Consider the following 18,555-nt stretch of genomic DNA (forward strand, 5'->3'; position numbering starts at 1 on the left):
ATAAGTATAACGTCAACAGAGTACATTTGCCAAGGTGACTGATATTCAACTTGAATATCAACCTCTGAAAAGCAGATTGCTCCTACTCCCAGCACTCAAGTTAAAGGACTCAAGTTAAAGTCCTTTTTTGCACAAAAGTTACAGTTGGGACAAGCATAATAAGGGAAGTAATATTGGACACATTTCAGACTTGAGATTTACCCTGGTCAACTTGTAACCTGATAAATTTCCTGATCTTGTCTGCCATGGAAATGAGACTAGAATTGTTTCTGATCGAATCCTCTGGGGAAACGGGTGTTGAGATCTCAACAGGGAGATCAAGTAACTGTTCAATCAAGAAATTATTCACAGTTACAGAAGAGAGCTGCAAGGTGGTAGGAAAAGAAAAAGCTTTGAAAAAGGAGAAATAGAAGGAAAGGAAAAAAATTAGAGAGAAATATATTTACAGCCAAAAAATTAAATAAAACAACTGACCCAACAAAAGAACATTATTTTGACTAAGAGAACTGGCGAAGAGTCTGCTACATTGTCTGGACTGTGGGCAAGGTTATTGGCATGTCGTTTTATCATACAGAACACACTGAAACTAGTTGAGTTGAGCAACAAAGCAGAGTTTTATAGTACTGTTTAATGCTGATAATTCATATAGCTTCATACTAGGGTTGTGTGGTTTTCCATTTGTACAGGACCATAAATTGAATTGTGTGCAATCAAGGGTACTAAATTGGATGGAAAATATAATATTTTTACAGGTTATTAGAAGACATCAACTTAATAAAGCAAAATTTGGTGTGTGTACAATACTCCCTAAAATATGAGGTTAAACTGTATTAGGTAGATGTATGGCAAATATCTCTGAAGAAGCACTTAATGAATATTAGGATCCCTGTAGACTGATAATTATATAATTTTAATTCAGTCTTCCAGTTAATAGCTAAAAAAATGACGTGACAAAGAGTGAGATTCAGTGGAGGTCATCTGAATGGCGCGTTTAGCAGGGTTTTAGCAGCGACTGCAGTGCCGAGAAACATCCTGCTATCCATAAGAACATAAGAACTAGGAGCAGGAGTAGGCCATCTGGCCCCTCGAGCCTGCTCCACCATTCAATGAGATCATGGCTGATCTTTTGTGGACTCAGCTCCACTTTCCGGCCCGAACACCATAACCCTTAATCCCTTTATTCTTCAAAAAACTATCTATCTTTATCTTAAAAACATTTAATGAAGGAGCCTCTACTGCTTCACTGGGCAAGGAATTCCATAGATTCACAACCCTTTGGGTGAAGAAGTTCCTCCTAAACTCATTCCTAAATCTACTTCCCCTTATTTTGAGGCTATGCCCCCTAGTTCTGCTTTCACCCGCCAGTGGAAACTACCTGCCCGCATCTATCCTATCTATTCCCTTCATAATCTTATATGTTTCTATAAGATCCCCCCTCATCCTTCTAAATTCCAACGAGTACAGTCCCAGTCTACTCAACCTCTCCTCGTAATCCAACCCCTTCAGCTCTGGGATTAACCTAGTGAACCTCCTCTGCACACCCTCCAGTGCCAGTACGTCCTTTCTCAAGTAAGGAGACCAAAACTGAACACAATACTCCAGGTGTGGCCTCACTAACACCTTATACAATTGCAGCAGAACCTCCTGAGTCTTAAACTCCATCCCTCTCGCAATGAAGGACAAAATTCCATTTGCCTTCTTAATCACCTTTTGCACCTGTAAACTAACTTTTTGCGACTCATGCACTAGCACACCCAGGTCTCTCTGCACAGCAGCATGTTTTAATATTTTATCATTTAAATAATAATCCCTTTTGCTGTTATTCCTACCAAAATGGATAATCTCACATTTGTCAACATTGTATTCCATCTGCCAGACCCTAGCCCATTCACCTAGCCTATCCAAATCCCTCTGCAGACTTCCAATATCCTCTGCACTTTTTGCTTCACCACTTATCTTAGTGTCATCTGCAAACTTGGACACATTGCCCTTGGTCCCCAACTCCAAATCATCTATGTAAATTGTGAACAGTTGTGGGCCCAACACTGATCCCCGAGGGACACCACTAACTACTGATTGCCAACCAGAGAAACACCCATTAATCCCCACTCTTTGCTTTCTATTAATTAACCAATCCTCTATCCATGCTACTACTTTCCCCTTAATGCCATGCATCTTTATCTTATGCAGCAACCTTTTGTGTGGCACCTTGTCAAAGGCTTCCTGGAAATCCAGATATACCACATCCATTGGCTCCCCGTGATCTACTGCACTGTTAATGTCCTCAAAAAATTCCACTAAATTAGTTAGGCACGACCTGCCCTTTATGAACCCATGCTGCGTCTGCCCAATGGGACAATTTCCATCCAGATGCCTCGCTATTTCTTCCTTGATGATAGATTCCAACATCTTCCCTACTTCCGAAGTTAAGCTCACTGGCCTATAATTACCCGCTACCAATGGCACCCTGCTGTTTTTCTTGGCCTCAGGGAGTTTCTCTCTGCAGGAAACCTGCCCCGATCATTCCCCCTCCCCACTGCCTCCCTTCAAACCCCCATCCTAGTCTGACCCCCTCACCCCCCGACCAATCTTGGGGAGGTCCCGGGAACACCCCCTCTACCTGGCAAAGCCCCCAATGCCGGGCCCGACCTCTGGCAGTGCCAACCTAGCACCTTGGCAGTGCCAAGGGGCAAGTCAGGGTGCCACTCTGCCCTGCCCCCAACCACCCGGGGATCTCCAGTAGTCGTCAGGACCCTCCCGAGTGCCATTACGACTCATCCACATTTGCGTGGACCAATACTAAACGGGCCCTGGCAAGTTTACCCAGGCGTGGCCAGTTAGTCCTGGGTGCCAGGTGAATTCGGCGTCCGAGTATTTAAATAGGCCGTAAGGTTGATTTAAATATTCAGATCTGGGGTCTCGCCGGGCGGAGTGAGTCTGATGACAGGCGAGGTTTCGTATCCGCAGCGAAGCTCAATTTGGGGCTCGAGCGCAATTCACCCGTTTTGCCCAGATCCACGCCGGACGCAACGGGCTCGCTGAATCACACCCAATATTTCACATTTTAAGAGTTATACTGTAAAAAAAGACAATGGGCTCAATCTAACAGAAAGCGCGATCTAACAAAGAAGTTTCTAAGTGTCATTTGTGGTGAGTTTTGCTGGGCGTTCTCCTCCGGCTCTGCCAGCAAGTCCCCCCCCCCCCGCACCCCCCTCCCCCACAAAACCGTGCGGGGCACCTCCAGCCGGATTGCCACTGTGCAATAAATGCCAGCTTGGCACTTTGGCAGATAAACCTACAAGGGTGAAAGGCAAAGGTTATGAAGCAAGAAATGATCAAGTACTCGGAATCTGTGGCCATAAATCTTCAAGCATTTCAAGCACTATGTTGCTTTGGCCACCTGAAATAGTTTTAAAAACACCAGAGGAAACCACATATTCCCTCCCTCAGGTGGACATAGCCACTGTGAGGCAGGCAACTGGAGCGAACGCCCAAGTAACTCAATTATCAATTCATAGAATCATAGAATACCTAGGGCGCGATTCTCCCCAAACATTCCTATGTTAATTTGTGGCGTTTTTTTGGCGAGTTCCCCACTGCTATTCAATGATACTTAGTCACACTTTTGGGCCCTGGGGAGTTTCTCACCGGCTTAGGCCACACTTAGAATTTGTTTGAGCACTCGGGAGCTGAACTCAGAGATTGGGGCGCCATTTTAAAAGGGCGCCCCTTATGGATGTAGTGGAATTGGAGGCAGGTCAGAGGAGGTTCACCAGATTGATTCCGGGGATGAAGGGTTTGATGTATGAGGAGAGATTAAACAGTTTGGGCTTATACACGCTGGAGTTTAGAAGGATGAGAGGGGATCTCAATCTCAAACTTTGCAATCTTGGACTTGACCCCTCTCTGTGCAGCTGGATCCTTGACTTCCTCACCAACAGATCGCAATCTGTCAGGATAGGCAACAGCACTTCCTTCGCAATTGTCCTCAGCACCGGGGCCCCGCAAGGATGTGTGCTCAGTCCTCTACTGTACTCCCTATACACACATGACTGTGTGGCAAGATTTAAGTGCAACTCAATCTATACGTTTGCAGATGATACAACTGTGGTGGGCCGTATCTCAAACAACGATGAATCAGACTACTGAAGGGTGATAAATCACTTGGTTGCATGGTGTACCGAAAACAACCTCTCTCTAAATGCCGGAAAGACCAAGGAACTGATTATCGACTTCAGGAAGCGCAGCAAGACACACACTCCCGTCTGCATCAATGGCTCCGAAGTGGAGATGGTCGATAGCTTTAAGTTCCTGGGGGTCATCATCACCAACAGTCTGTCCTGGTCCACTCACGTTGATGCAACAGTCAAGAAAGCCCAAAATGTCTCTACTTCATACGGAAGCTAAAGAAATTTGGCATGTCTGCATCGACTCTCACAAACTGCTATAGATGTGCCATAGAGAGCATCCTGTCCAGCTGCATCAAAGCTTGGTCTGGCAACTGCTCGGCCCAAGATTGCAAGAAACTGCAGAGTGTGGTGAACTCAGCCCAACGCATCTCAAAAGCTTGCCACCTTCACATTGATTCTGTCTACACCTCGCGCTGCCTCAGGAGGGCAGACAGCATTGACAGAGACCCCTCACACCCAGGCATTGCCTTCTTCCAGACCCTTCCATCAGACAGAAGGTACAGAAGTCTGAAGACCCGCACATCCAGACATAGGAACAGCTTCATCCCCACAACTACGAGACTCCTCAACGACTCTCCCTCGGACTGATCTGTTCCCTGTAAGAACACAATTCATGATGTCCTATGCTGCTCTTGCTCATGTATTTGCTTTGTTTGGCCCCTTGTTCTGCACTGTAACCAATCACTGTTTGTCGATGTACCATTTGTCAATGCACTCTGCCGATTATTCTTTTTTTGTCCACTATGTACGTACTGTGTGTTCTCTTGGCTGCAAAAAAGTACTTTTCACTGTACTTCAGTACATGTGACAATAAATCAAATCAATCAATCAATCAATCTGATCGAGGTGTATAAAAGACTAAATGGGATTGATAAAGTAAACGTAGACCAAATGTTCCCCACTGTGGGGCAATCTAGAACGAGAGGTCACAAATGTAGGTTGTGAGGCGGTAGATTTAAAATTGAGATAAGGAGGAACTACTTCTTGCAAAGGGTGGTGAATTAGTGAAATTCGCTGACCCATAGTGTGGTGTAGTCTGAGTCAAGAAGCATTTCAAGAATGATATGGATATATTTCTGATTTTTTAAAAACAGGTTAAAGGGATATGGGCAACAGGTAGGGGAGGTGGATTTGAGACCAGGAAGAGATCAGCCATGATCTGATTGAATGTCGGAGCAGGCTCAATGGCTGAATTGGCTACTTCTGCTCCTAATTCCTATGTTCCTGTACCTGTACTCCTCTAATTGCGGCCTCTTGGCATCTCCGATTTTATTAGTTCCTTCATTGATGGCCGTGCCTTCAGCTACCTGGGCCCGATGCTCTATAATTCCTTCCCTATCTCTGTAATCTCCTCTCGACCTCGTCTCCTTTATCGTAGACCATAGAATTTACAGTGCAGAAGGAGGCCATTTGACCCACCGGGTCTGCACTAGCCCTTGGAAAGAGCACTTGATCTCAGCCCATACCTGCACCCTGTGCTTGTAACCCAGTAACCCCACCTAACCTTTTTGGACACAAAGTTCAATTTAGCATGGCTAATCCACCTAGCCTGCACATCTTTGGACTGTGGGAGGAAACCGAAGCACCCCGAGGAAACCCACGCACACACGGGGAGAGCGTGCCGACTTGCACAGAGTGTGGATGCGATCTTCCCAAAAGGGAAGAAAGTTCCATAGCGAGCGTGTTTAGCCGCGTGTTTCCTGGCAGTGCCAACGCTACTCGTGTTGAATAAGGGGCCTGAATGGGGAGCACGCGGCCAAGGCCGCACATCGGGGAGCTCTGCTCGCCGGAACTGCCCGTTGTATGAGGGATCGGGATGCCATTTTTAAATGATCTCCAAGGCCCACAAAAAGCCCAACCTCCCCCCAGCCCGAATGTAACATGGGATGGTCCCCCCGGCCCCTCTCTTGTACGCTCTCCCCGTGTCTGCGTGGGTTTCCTCCGGGTGCTTTGGTTTCCTCCCACAGTCCAAAGACCAACGGTGGGCAACCCCAGCCCGATCGCTCGGACCCAAAATGACAGCTTGGCACCTCAGCAGTGCCAACCTGGTGCCATGGTAGTTCCTCTGCCAGCTGGAAGTGCCATATGGGTAACCTGGCAGTGCCAGGCTGGCACCTCAGTGGCACTGCCAGGGTACCAAGGTGGCACCAGCAGTGCCAGGGCACCACCCTGCCCAAAGAGCATGCAACTGGAGGCTTCCAATTCCCTTGGGGACCCCCATGAATGCCATTCCGTCTGGTTCCTGTTTGTGGAGACCAGCACCAATCGGCACTCGCCTGAGATCCCCAAGGCAAAGGGATTAAATTCCAAAGCCTCAGGTACCCTGGAAATTGGCACATTAGAATTAGCTGCCTCGCTCTAATACACAGATTTGCCAAAAGGTGATCCCACCTATTGTGGGTGGGGATTCTCCTTGCAATGTCTCCGAGGTTGCATTGAATCTCGCAAGGTGTTGCGAGCCAGGTGGATCCCAGGAGCGGTGACTTCCGGCTTTCACCGGCCAATTTGCGGCGCACCGAGATGCTTTTCCGGCCCGGCGTGGCCAGAAGTTCGTGCCCAGTGCTTTGGGCTATTTTATTATGTTAAAGGTGCTATATTTATATTATATATACACAAGTTGTTGTCCTCACATCCTGTCTCCTCAAATAGACCTTCAGTTCTCACGAACTAACAGGATGTATGAAGAATAGCTACTTCATTGAGATATTGGAGGCCTGTTAAGGACCTGTGGACCGTACCTCCAGGAATTACCACCTCAACGACAGGAGAATGATGGAATGCATATTGATAAAATTGGATACACTTTTGTTACTTCTCACAGGAAATGAATGTGTTTTTTATGTAAACTGCTGTAAAAGTTTCTTCTGCGTCAGCGATGGGCTTAGCACCGTAGCACAGGGGTTAGCACTGTTGCTTCACAGCGCCAGGGTCCCAGGTTCGATTCCCGCTCGGGTCACTGTCTGTGCTGAGTCTGCACGTTCTCCCTGTGTCTGTGTGGGCTTCCTCCGGGTGCTCCGGTTTCCTCCCACAAGTCCCGAAAGACGTGCTGTTAGGTAATTTGGACATTCTGAATTGTCCCTCAGTGTATCCAAACAGGTGCCGGAATGTGGCGACTAGGGGCTTTTCACAGTAACGTCATTGCAGTGTTAATGTAAGCCTACTTGTGACAATAAAGATTATTAAAAAGAATTAAAGTGGAGCAAATGTTGTCTGCCCTCGGGGAACATAAATCATCTAATTATTGCCACAATGAATGATGTATTGGTAAACACCTAGATACAAAATATGAAATTAAAAATCCCATCACAATGTCCTTAACTACATGTAATAGTCATTATAATCACTGTACAAACACTGATGTCATATTTTCCTACGTTTCAGCTCTATCTGTGCTCCGTGTGCAGTCTTGCAAAGATCATAGGGGCCCCAAAATGTAGGGATAAGAAATTACAAAATTGTGAAGAAAAATTGGAAAGAAATTTCCTGGCTTTGGTTCAGCAATTTCCATATTAGAATTTGAAAACATTGTAGAAATTGCTGCTTCAGTGACACTCAGAGGCAGGTATTATTTTGTTTGAAGAATGGATAGTTTCAGACTGAGACAAATAATATAGAAAGGAGTTCTTGAATCAATGAAAGAACCTCTTTTACTCATTTATAAGTTAAAAATTGTGTATAGTATGCATCATCTAGGAACCGAAAAGATTCCAAAGCAATGTGAAAGCCACAGAAAATAATCACAATGATTCAGTCTGTTATTACTAACCTTGTGTTTGGAAGAAAGGTCAGGGTTACTCCATTTCTGCAGTGTTTAAGAAGTCTGCTGCTGGTGAAGAAACAATGCTAACTCAGGTACCAGGCAAGGTCAGCACAGTGGAGCAGTGGTTAGCACTGCTGCCTCACGGCGCCGAGGTCCCAGGTTCAATCCCGGCTCTGGGTCACTGTCCGTGTGGAGTTTGCATATTCTCCCTGTGTTTGCGTGTGTTTCGCCCCCACAACCCAAAAGATGTGCAGGGTAGGTGGATTGGCTGCTAAATTGTCTCATAATTGGGACAAAATTAATTGGGTACTCTAAATTTATTTTAAAAAAGAAAAAAACCCACAAAAAACTCACATACCAGGCGGAAGTCCTGTTCGCACAGTGGTGTTGAGAGACATAAGAGTAAGGGCAAGGTTGCCAAGGACAATTGGATAACCCCTTGACAGGAAGGCAGCAGCTGGCAACGTGGGCAATGACTCTTAAAATTCAGCTCCTGTGACAATGAGAAGCAACACTCTGAAGGAAAGGTGCATCAGGAGGGCAGGGAAGAGGGACATGGGGCAGAGAGGGACATGGGGCAGAAAGGAAACAGAGTCTATCCCCCTATCCCCTCAGCTTGGGATCTGCCAGCAAAAATGGAGCTACCTGGAGTTGGCAGAGAACCAGAACCACAGGAAACTGCGGCTCTCCAGGCAGGTAGTCATTGGCTTCTGTGCCCTCATTGTCAAAGATCTTGCAGCCGACTGTTCGTCTTGTCATGCCCTGTGAGTAACTGTCAAAGTCACTATGACCCACAGCCTGATGTACCCAGCACAGAAAACACTCTTTCAACACTCCAGAACACCAACTTAACTCACCCCTACAAACGCCAAACTCCTCAGCCAGCGATTGCAGCCAAAAAGGATTAATTTCAGTTGGTCCCCCTGCCTGTGTTGCCCATGCGACGAGTTTAAAATTGCACGGGCAATGTTACATTCGGGTCTGGTGGGGTTCTAATCACCTAAAAATACATCGGCGGGCCCGAGCAGTGTTGATCTCAGTGCTACGCATTGTCGGCCCCATCTCCTGCACCTGCAGCCTTTGGCACTCCTCCAATTGGCCTTACAGTCGCTGGACTATCACTAACACCCCCTGCTGAATGTCACGGCTGTGAATCAGCTCTGGGAGGCCAGAGTCTCAGCATCTGGCTGGGACCCAGGTGTGTCCTGGGATCCAGCAGACCTCCGACTGCTGTCTCCCTTGGATGTTCTTGCCTCCAGCTGATGTGCATCAGTAACTGTGTGATGATCACTAGATTGTGCCCTGAAGCCAGTCCACTACTGCACCCACCGAGGTGTGTATCTCGGCACAGGTGGAAGATGGGGATGATAGCGGTGAAGCCTCGCCCGTGGTCTTCTGGAGCTCTCTCAGGTGTTCTCTTGGGGTGGCTGGGAAGGGGGAGGGGAGTACGACCGACTCCAGCTGGCCCGGCCTCATCAGATGGAGATCCTGTGAGACAATAGACAATGTGATCAGTGAGAAGGAAAGGTTAATTTTGTGGGATTTCAACAACTCACTAGAGTCAGGACACCTGGATGAAGGGCAGTGAATCCTCACCTCTCTGGCACAGACCGACCTCGCTGTCAGTCACTGGTCTCATCAGGAAATCCTGCCATCTCCAGGCCCCATTCTTCATAGGGCGTGAGGACTCGGATCTCTGGGACTCCCTCCCCTCGTCTTCACCCTTTCCCTATTATTTTGGGATATCTGTTCTTGCGGAGACAGAGAGGGCATTGTAAGCCACATGTTTGATGCATCAGTGGTCTATAGCAGTAGCATGTCTGGTCACCACACCTAGATATGAAGGGGTTGTGCTGGTGGGTGCCAGGGAGTTCTGAGGAACAAGTTTGAAGATTGGTTGAGGAGAGGGTCCAAGGCATCAGCTAGTAGATTAGGCGGTGGATTTCGTATTTGAGGGGTGGTTGGCAGAACTGATGCTAGGAGAGAGGTGGTAATGTACCCTTGCAGCTTGTTGGAGGTTGTTTGCCTTCTTACGCTATCGGACGGCGGTCCTCCTTGTCATACTGCCTGCACTCACTGCAGCTGCCAGTGCCTCCCAGGCAGCATTGCTGACCATGCTGCTGGTTCTCTGACCCCCTCAGGGGAATGGGGTCCCCGCCTCTTATCAACATTGAGAAGTCTGGTCAGGTGGGCATCGCCAAAGCAAGGAGCAGGTCTGCATGCTACCATGCTTGTGTGTTGACTGGGAGTGAGTGGTGAGGGAACTTTTAAAAGAAGCTCCCCTTGTTAGGGGTGAGCAGCTGAGACGTGAGTCGGGCAGATCAAATGGAGAGGGAGTCAGGAATGCGGAGATTCATGTGGGGGCTCATTTTCGGCACTTAGTGCTGTTGAACACCAGCTGTGATTTTGCCAATGTGGCCACCGAGAAACATCCCACCAAACACACCCAAAAGCAGACTTTAACTTTTGTCCGCTCAATCGCATCCATCATTCTTTCTCTTTGATGTTACCCACCCTGTGGACTCGGCATTTAGCATACAAGTGCTAACTCCCTTATCTCTTCACTTTGAAGTTACCTTTTCGACACCCCATTGTTTTCCCATATTCACATAGGTAAGCACTTGCTTTCTCACTGATATGCTGATTCGCATATCAAAATCCCCTTCAGAAAACGTCCCTCATCAATTCCCATTTTTATTAATTTCTCCCAATTTTATTTAATATGTCCCAATTTCACTTTTTAATCTCAATTTTCCCCAAATCTTAACACCCTCCTCTTTTTTCAAATGGAACATCATAATTTATTTGAAAGACGATTTAATTTCTCAACCATTTATTAGTTATTTAACATTGCATGGATTTAAAAATGTGTCAACATAAAATATACTCCAAAGTATTTACACACAAGGTTCCCAATAGTCTCTTTTATATTCGTGACAATGTATCAGCAACAGTGTTTTCTTTCCCAGCCACATGAATGATTTTCAAATTAAATGGTTGTAGTAACAAACTTCACCTAAATAATCTTCGGTACCGATTTCAAAATCTCTCTGGAAACTTCAGGGGATTATGGTCCGTATATATGATTTTTTTCTGCTTAATTACTGGCAACCTGAATCTCAAAATGTTCTAATGCCAATACCAAACTTAAAGTTTATTTTTCAAATATAGTTCACCTCTATTGATGAGGATTTAATTTAATTGAAGAATACCCCAAACGCTTCTCAAATCCAAGTCCATCTTCCTGTAACCACACAGCTCCCAAACCAATGTCACTAGCATCCACAACCATTTTATGTGTCAGAATTTGGTGCAGCAAGCACTGGTGCTGTTGTCAACACAGTCTTTAAATGTTGGAATGCAGTTTGGCAGTTCACTATCCAATTACATTTCTTGTTCTTCAAAAGTTCTACCACACTGCTAAAATTCAACACAAACGTACGCTAAAATCTACACTTTCTCAGAAACCGTAAAATCTTTTTTCTTGTTGTAGGTTCTGGAAAATCCCAACTGGCCTGTATTTCTGCATCTCATCGAGCAGTCTGTTCCACGAAATGTCCTAAATATGAAATTTGAACTTTAAGCAAATACACTTTTTGCTAAATTCATGACTAAATTAGCTTCTTTTAATCGTTCAAACAATTCTTTTAGGTGTTGCAGATATTCTTACTAACTTCGACTAGACACCCCTAAATCGTCAATGTACACTGCACTGCGACTCAGTCCCTGAATCAATTATTGGTTAGTCTGAAATGCTGCAGGTGCGTTCTTCAACCCGAATGGCTTAACTTTAAATTGGTACAGTCCATTTGGCGTCACAAATGCTGAGAGGTCCTTTGCCCTCTCAGATAAAAGTACTTATCAATATCCCTTTAGCAAGTCAATTTTTGTAATGAATTTAGACTGTCCAGCTCCTTCAATGCAATAATCCAACTGCGGTACAAGAAACAAATCCCTCTTGGTGACAACATTCATTTTCCTGTAGTCTTTATGTTCCATCTGGCTTCAACTTCATTATGATGTGTAAGCTCCAATCACTAGAACTCAATTCAATATTGTCATTTTGGAGCTTATATACAATTTCCTTCTGTACTTGTGAGAACATTGCTGGATTTAGCCTCTCTAAATGTTGCCTTATTCGAACTTTTTCACCCACATCTACATCATGCATCAGTATCTTCATTCTACCTAATTTAGTCCCACAAATACATTTATAAGACTGCAGTAACTCTTCCAATTCACCTCGGTTCTCATCTGGAAGATAACTTAACCAGTTGTTTAAATTTCCCAGTACTTTCTCATTATCCAAATGAATTAAACGTCACTCTCAGACCTTAACCCTTCCTCTTCTCCCTGTTTCAAGACCCCATGCTTGTCCTCATCTCCACTATCCCAATACCTATTAATATGACATGCACTGTAAGATTTACATCCATCTGCTGTGCGTACCAGATAGTTTACTTCACTCCATTTTCTTTCAATCTGATATGGGCTACTAAATCTTGCTTTCAATGGTTCGCCTGACACCGGTAAGAATACTAGCGCTTTCTATAGATTCTCCCTAATTTTCATCCCTGCCCATCACACCGATTGGTAATCCTTAAATGTTCTTGACAATTTCTGTTTCATCCATTTGTTTATTGGCTTTTTTTCTCAGGGATATATTTCCCTCCATCACAAACTTCTCATATGCCTGGTTAGTCTTTGCCTTTCATTTTAGAGTCACCTGGGTGCTCTTGTGAATAGTTAGCTTTCTAGATTAATCTATTTCTAAACCACAAGACTTTGCAAAATTCGCACAAGAAGAGTTAATTTATGTTTAAAATATCCCCATTGTATATTTCAGCGAATGACGATCATTCCCCAAGTGTGTAATGTGCCCCACCTGCCTGCACCACACGAGGTGGGAGATTATAGCTCGTTGACAATGTGACAACCAAGCAGCTAACAGAACATCGGGTTTTCGTTTGGAATTTCTTTGCTGAATGATGTCTTTTTTTTTTACAGCCTTGCTGCTGGAATTATAGCAGGCATTCTCACTGGACAGGAAACCCACACTTGCATCAGGATGGGGTTGTTGGCTGCTCGCTACTCGCTTGGGTCACAAGAAGCCATCTCCACACTAATCAACACGGACAGTGTGAACCCACAGAAGGTCATTGACAGAGTATGGCAGCAGCCGACATACCAGAACGAGAATAAGCCACCCACAACCAAGAGCGAATTATAACTCCCCAGATATTTGATCAGATGGAATCTGCTTATTTCGGGATTGATGAAAAATAACCAGATATTAAACTGGCCCAGAATTGGAACCATTATTTTATATTATAATTTATATAGTTTACTGTATTACAGTTCAGAAACTATGTAAAATGATGGAGGAAATATTTGACAGTTGACCTGGGATGAGTATAAAAGTGTTCTCTGAAGCTGGCTCAAAGGATCCTTGGCTAAATAATTATAATCAATCTTTATTCCAATTCCCAATAATCCACACCATTAAACTGCCCAGAATTTAACACAAATTGACCCTAAATGCTAATTACATCAGGAATGGTGGTGTGCCTGGTGGGGAGCACTGTTGTACCACTTGCAATGATTGAAGCCAAGGTACATTGGGGGTCATTTTCAAGCAGCTGGACAGTAATCCATCAGAGCAAACCACGATTTATCCATTATAAAACCCATTTTGTTTCATTTCAATTGATAGGCTGAAATCACAGAGCAATGAAATTGAAGATTTGAAAATGACCCCATAAGATCCCTGAAACTTGCCACCCAGGTTGATAGGGTTGTGAAGAAGGCCTATGGAGTGTTGGCCTTTATTGGTAGAGGGATTGAGTTCCTGAGTCAGGAGGTCATGTTGCAGCTGTACAAAACTCTGGTACGGCCGCATTTGGAGTATTGCGTACAGTTCTGGTCACCGCATTATAGGAAGGACGTGGAGGCTTTGGAGCCGGTGCAGAGGAGATTTACCAGGATGTTGCCTGGTATGGAGGGAAGATCTTATGAGGAAAGGCTGATGGACTTGAGGTTGTTTTCGTTGGAGAGAAGAAGGTTAAGAGGAGACTTAATAGAGGCATACAAAATGATCAGGGGGTTAGATAGGGTGGACAGTGAGAGCCTTCTCCCGCGGATGGAAATGGCTGGCACGAGGGGACATAGCTTTAAACCGAGGGGGTAATAGATATAGGACAGAGGTCAGAGGTAGGTTCTTTACGCAAAGAGTAGTGAGGCCGTGGAATGCCCTACCTGCAACAGTAGTGAACTCGCCAACATTGAGGGCATTTAAAAGTTTATTGGATAAACATATGGATGATAATGGCATAGTGTAGGTTAGATGGCTTTTGTTTCGGTGCAACATCGTGGGCCGAAGGCCCTGTACTGCGCTGTATCGTTCTATGTTCTATGTTCAGACACAATTGCAGATTGATATTTTATACCTGATGCATGCTATAGCTAAGTTAGAGAAACTCTGTTGTCTCTGGGAGCAATCAATATCTGGAAGAGTTCATTTTCCCAACATTGAAATCCTTAGTATTAATGAACGCAAAAATATTCAGAACATATGATAATGTTACCTGCTTTACTTTACCTCATTTAAATATTTTTAGTTACTGAGGAAGGGCATCACCATCATTAATAGATGGAAAATATCATAGTCCACCAGTGAGATAGAGTTAATAATATTGCTCATGAAACTTAACAAATAACTCTACAATTGAAAAGTAGCACAGACACCTGCTCTGCTACAGGCGATGAAACAAATTATGGTGCTGAGCTGGATGCAGATTCATCATGTGGGAAGCAGAAACTTAAGCAAGTTGCAGCTAATTTTGAATATAACTTTTTGATAAATGTGATTATCATGTAGAATCTCTGAGCTTTTCAGAGCCCCTTTGTATATTGGACAGCATGTGTTACACAGGAGCGTTATATTAAGTAACACTATTATAATACTTTGTCCCTATCTATTGAATAGGTTTCATTTACTTTAATAATTTTTTTAAAAATTCCTTTATAGAGTTACAAAGCCAAAGCTCAGAGTGGGCAAGGACAAACCCCTAATCCATCTCCTTGCCTGCGCCAAAAAACAATTCCAATTGAATCCAACTCATTATACCTGCATTCTACCTGATCTCATGCTCAATCTTAGCCAAAAGGCCGAGAATTGCTAATAGGTTTCATTTATGCGACATTTGATCGGACATCCGTTGACTTCCCATCAGTTCAGAGGTTCTCACTCTTCAATCCCATCCACTTTGATCAATGACTCCTATCCAAGTCCATCCACTTTTCTTCTCACTATAGCACTTCAATGTATAAGAACTTTATGTTCTTAAATAAATTGCAAAACCTCCATGCCTTCCAAAACTTTTATGTGTTAATAAGAATGTTATTTCTTAATTTTTTTAAAGAAATGTTTCATTTATATCTACCACATGGCCAACCAATAGCTATAATCTCTGGCCTTTGATTACCCTGAATTTAGCTCAGGCCATGAGGAAAGGTGTCACACTCCCTGAGTCTGGAGGGTGGGGTCGAAGCTATTTTAACTCTTCATTTCTCTGTTTCAGTCACACTCCCAGACAGAATCACCACCTTGGCCAGGACTGAAGAAGGGTTTTTGGTTTGGTCACAACCTGAGCAGGGGACACTTAAAATTCCCTTGTAAAACTTGAGGAGCAATCCTGGTTCAAAGAAACCATTAAAAGATAAATAAATTTGCTTTCTTTCAGCCTCTTCTGGCATCAACCCTCTTGGATTTGAAGTCCTTAAACGTGCTTTTTGTGAGGGCCACGAAGAATCCAGCACGAGTTTTAAGGATACAAAGTAATAACATTTATTTACAATAACATATATATATAAAACAGCAGCAGCAACTTCCTGCTGGTTCCAAACTGGCCAGCTTTATTTATACTTGGAGTTTACTAATGGTTTCTCCGCCCCCCTCATTGGGGAAGCTCATACTCCCACAGGATTGTGGGATTGTCATTAGTCCCCAGCCAATGGTAAGAAGGCAGGTTATAACATCCCTCCCCCCCCCCCCCCCACCAAAGTCCAAAGAATCCACTGAAGACCCTGGCGAAGGAAGGCGTCGGACTCGTTTTGCCGCAGGCCGGACACCATTTGCACGCAGCGCTGGATCAGGCAGCGTGTAACGAGACGGAGACCGGCGCTTCCGTGATGAACGGCGCAACGGTTGTACATCCACGGCCCGTGGACCCGAGGATTCCCCCTCTGATGCGTCCTGTGTCTCCATCTCGGAGTCAGAGTCTGCTGCCTCCGTCATGTCAGCGTCTATCTCCATTCGGTTCTGTAACAACCTGCGCAGGCTTTGAGTGAGGCACCAGTGGAAGATTGTGAGGACTACCTTCCCTTGTCTCTGGTCTCTGCGGTTGTAGAAATGAGCTCCGGGGGCGGGGAATCTTTTGAGGGGATAGTCTTCTGGACCGAACATGGTCTACATGTTTGCGCTGGAGACAGCCCTGGGCTTGCACCTGGTAAGATATAGGGCCCGTTTGGCGAAAGATTACGGCAGGAACCCACTGGGCACCACCAGCAAAATTCCGAACGAACACTGTGTCACCGGGCGCAAACTGCCGAACCGGCAGATGCCGATAAAATCCCTGCCCCTGCCGTTCTTGTGTGCGGCGTACTTTTGCGCCAATGTCCAGGAAAACCATACTGAGGCGGGTGCGAAGTCTCCGGCCCATTAGGAGTTCTGCGGGAGCTACCCCAGTCACCGCATCGGGGGTGGTCCTATACGTAAACAAAAAGCGAGCCAGTCTGGTGTCCATTGATCCGGAAGACTGCTTCTTTAGGCCTCTTTTGAATGTCTGCACTGCGCGCTCTGCCAACCCATTTGAAGCCGGGTGTTAAGGGGCAGTGCGGATATGGCGTATGCCGTTCATCTTCATGAACCTCGCAAACTCCTCACTCGTGAATGGAGTGCCGTTATCCGTGACCAGCACCTCGGGGAGGCCATGCGTACTAAAAGACAAACGCATCTTTTCAATTGTTACGCAGGATGTTGTCCCCTGCATCTTATGCACCTCCAGCCATTTAGACTGGGCGTCAATTAATAGAAGGAACATGGATCCTTGAAAAGGGCCTGCAAAATCTGCATGCAAGTGTGCCCAAGGCCGCCCTGGACATTCCCAGTGATGTAGGGGCGCGGCCGGCGGATGCTTCTGATGCTCCTGACAAATGGAGCAGTTCTGGGCCAACTTCTCAATGTCAGTGTCGAGGCCTGGCCACCAGACATAACTCCGGGCCAACATTTTCATTTTGGTCACACCTGGATGCCCATTGTGCAAGTCTCTTAGTATCAGCTCCTGGCCTTTTTCCGGGACAATCACACGCGTCCCCCACAAGAGGATGCCGTCTTCCACGCTGAATTCTGACAGCTTGGAGGAAAATGCCCGCAACTCGCCTGGGAGCTGTCTATGCTGCCCACCATACAGGACTATGTGCCGAACCTTTGACAGGACTGGCTCCGTCTGGGTCCACTCACGGATCTGTGATGCCGTGACAGGCAAGGTGTCCATAAAATTTAGGGTTGCAACCACCTCACCGGTCGTGGGGGTCGACATGGGGCTGGTCGATAAAGGCAATCGGCTCAGTGCGTCGGCATTTGCTATCTGCGTTCCTGGTTTGTGCTCCAGAGAATACTCGTATGCAGCAAGAAACAAAGCCCAGCGCTGGATCCGTGCGGAAGCAATGGGCGGTATTGGCTTATCCTCACTGAAAAGTCCCAGCAGAGGCTTATGATCAGTCACGATAGTGAAATGGCGGCCATACACGTACTGGTGGAAGCGTTTCACCGCAAAAACCACTGCCAGGCCCTCCTTCTCGATCTGCGCGTACTTTTTCTCCGCTGCAGTCAATGTGCGGGAGGCGAAAGCTATCGGTCGCTCGGCCCCATTCTCCATCTTGTGGGACAGGACGGCCCCAATACCGTACAGGGATGCATCACATGTGACGAGCAAAGGCTTTTCAGGATCATAGTGAGTTAGTACCCAGACGACGACAATTGTTGCTTTACCCGCCGGAAAGCGGTTTCTTGCGGCTGACCCCGAACCCAGGTGTGATTTTTCTTTAGCAGAAGGTGCAACGGGGCCAGCGTAGTTGCCAGATTGGGGGAGGAACTTCCCGTAATAGCTTTCGAGACCGAGAAAAGAACAAAGATGCGAAGTGTCAGTCGGGGCGGGGGCCTGTTGAATCGCATGCACTTTCTCTGCGACGGGGTGCAAACCTTCGCGGTTCACCCGATAACCTAGATAGACTACTTCCTTAGCCTGAAATACGCACTTTGTGCGACGTAAGCGGACTCCAGCCTCCGAAAAGCGTCTAAGGACAGCCTCCAGATTTTCAAAATGTTCCTGCTCCGACGTCCCTGAAATCAAAACGTCATCTAAGTAGATAGCAACACGTGGTAAACCTCTCAAAATGACCTCCATAACACGTTGAAAAATAGCGCAGGCAGAGGATACTCCAAAGGGCAACCGTGTATATTCATACAGGCCCCGTTGTGTATTAATCGTTACATATGGGCGGGAGGCAGGGTCCAGCTCCAACTGCAGGTAGGCGTGACTCGTA

General features: G+C 45.8%; 1 protein-coding gene across 9 annotated transcripts in view; it reads left to right on the forward strand.

Annotated features, from left to right (window-relative positions):
- Positions 1-15,327, forward strand: part of LOC140396265 (pseudouridine-5'-phosphate glycosidase) — a 180,122-nt gene extending 164,795 nt beyond the window's left edge. For 7 of the 9 annotated variants that reach the window (XM_072484633.1, XM_072484632.1, XM_072484635.1 and 4 more), the window contains one exon: positions 12,958-15,327. In XM_072484633.1, coding sequence (XP_072340734.1) covers positions 12,958-13,180 — 223 coding nt within the window. In that variant the 3' untranslated portion in view covers positions 13,181-15,327. The remainder of the gene's footprint in view (positions 1-12,957) is intronic. The other 2 variants (XM_072484637.1, XM_072484639.1) reach the window with 1 other exon arrangement.
- The last annotated feature ends 3,228 nt before the right edge of the window (positions 15,328-18,555 follow it).

This window comes from Scyliorhinus torazame, chromosome 19 (assembly GCF_047496885.1).
Source record: "Scyliorhinus torazame isolate Kashiwa2021f chromosome 19, sScyTor2.1, whole genome shotgun sequence".
Lineage (NCBI taxonomy): Eukaryota > Metazoa > Chordata > Chondrichthyes > Carcharhiniformes > Scyliorhinidae > Scyliorhinus > Scyliorhinus torazame.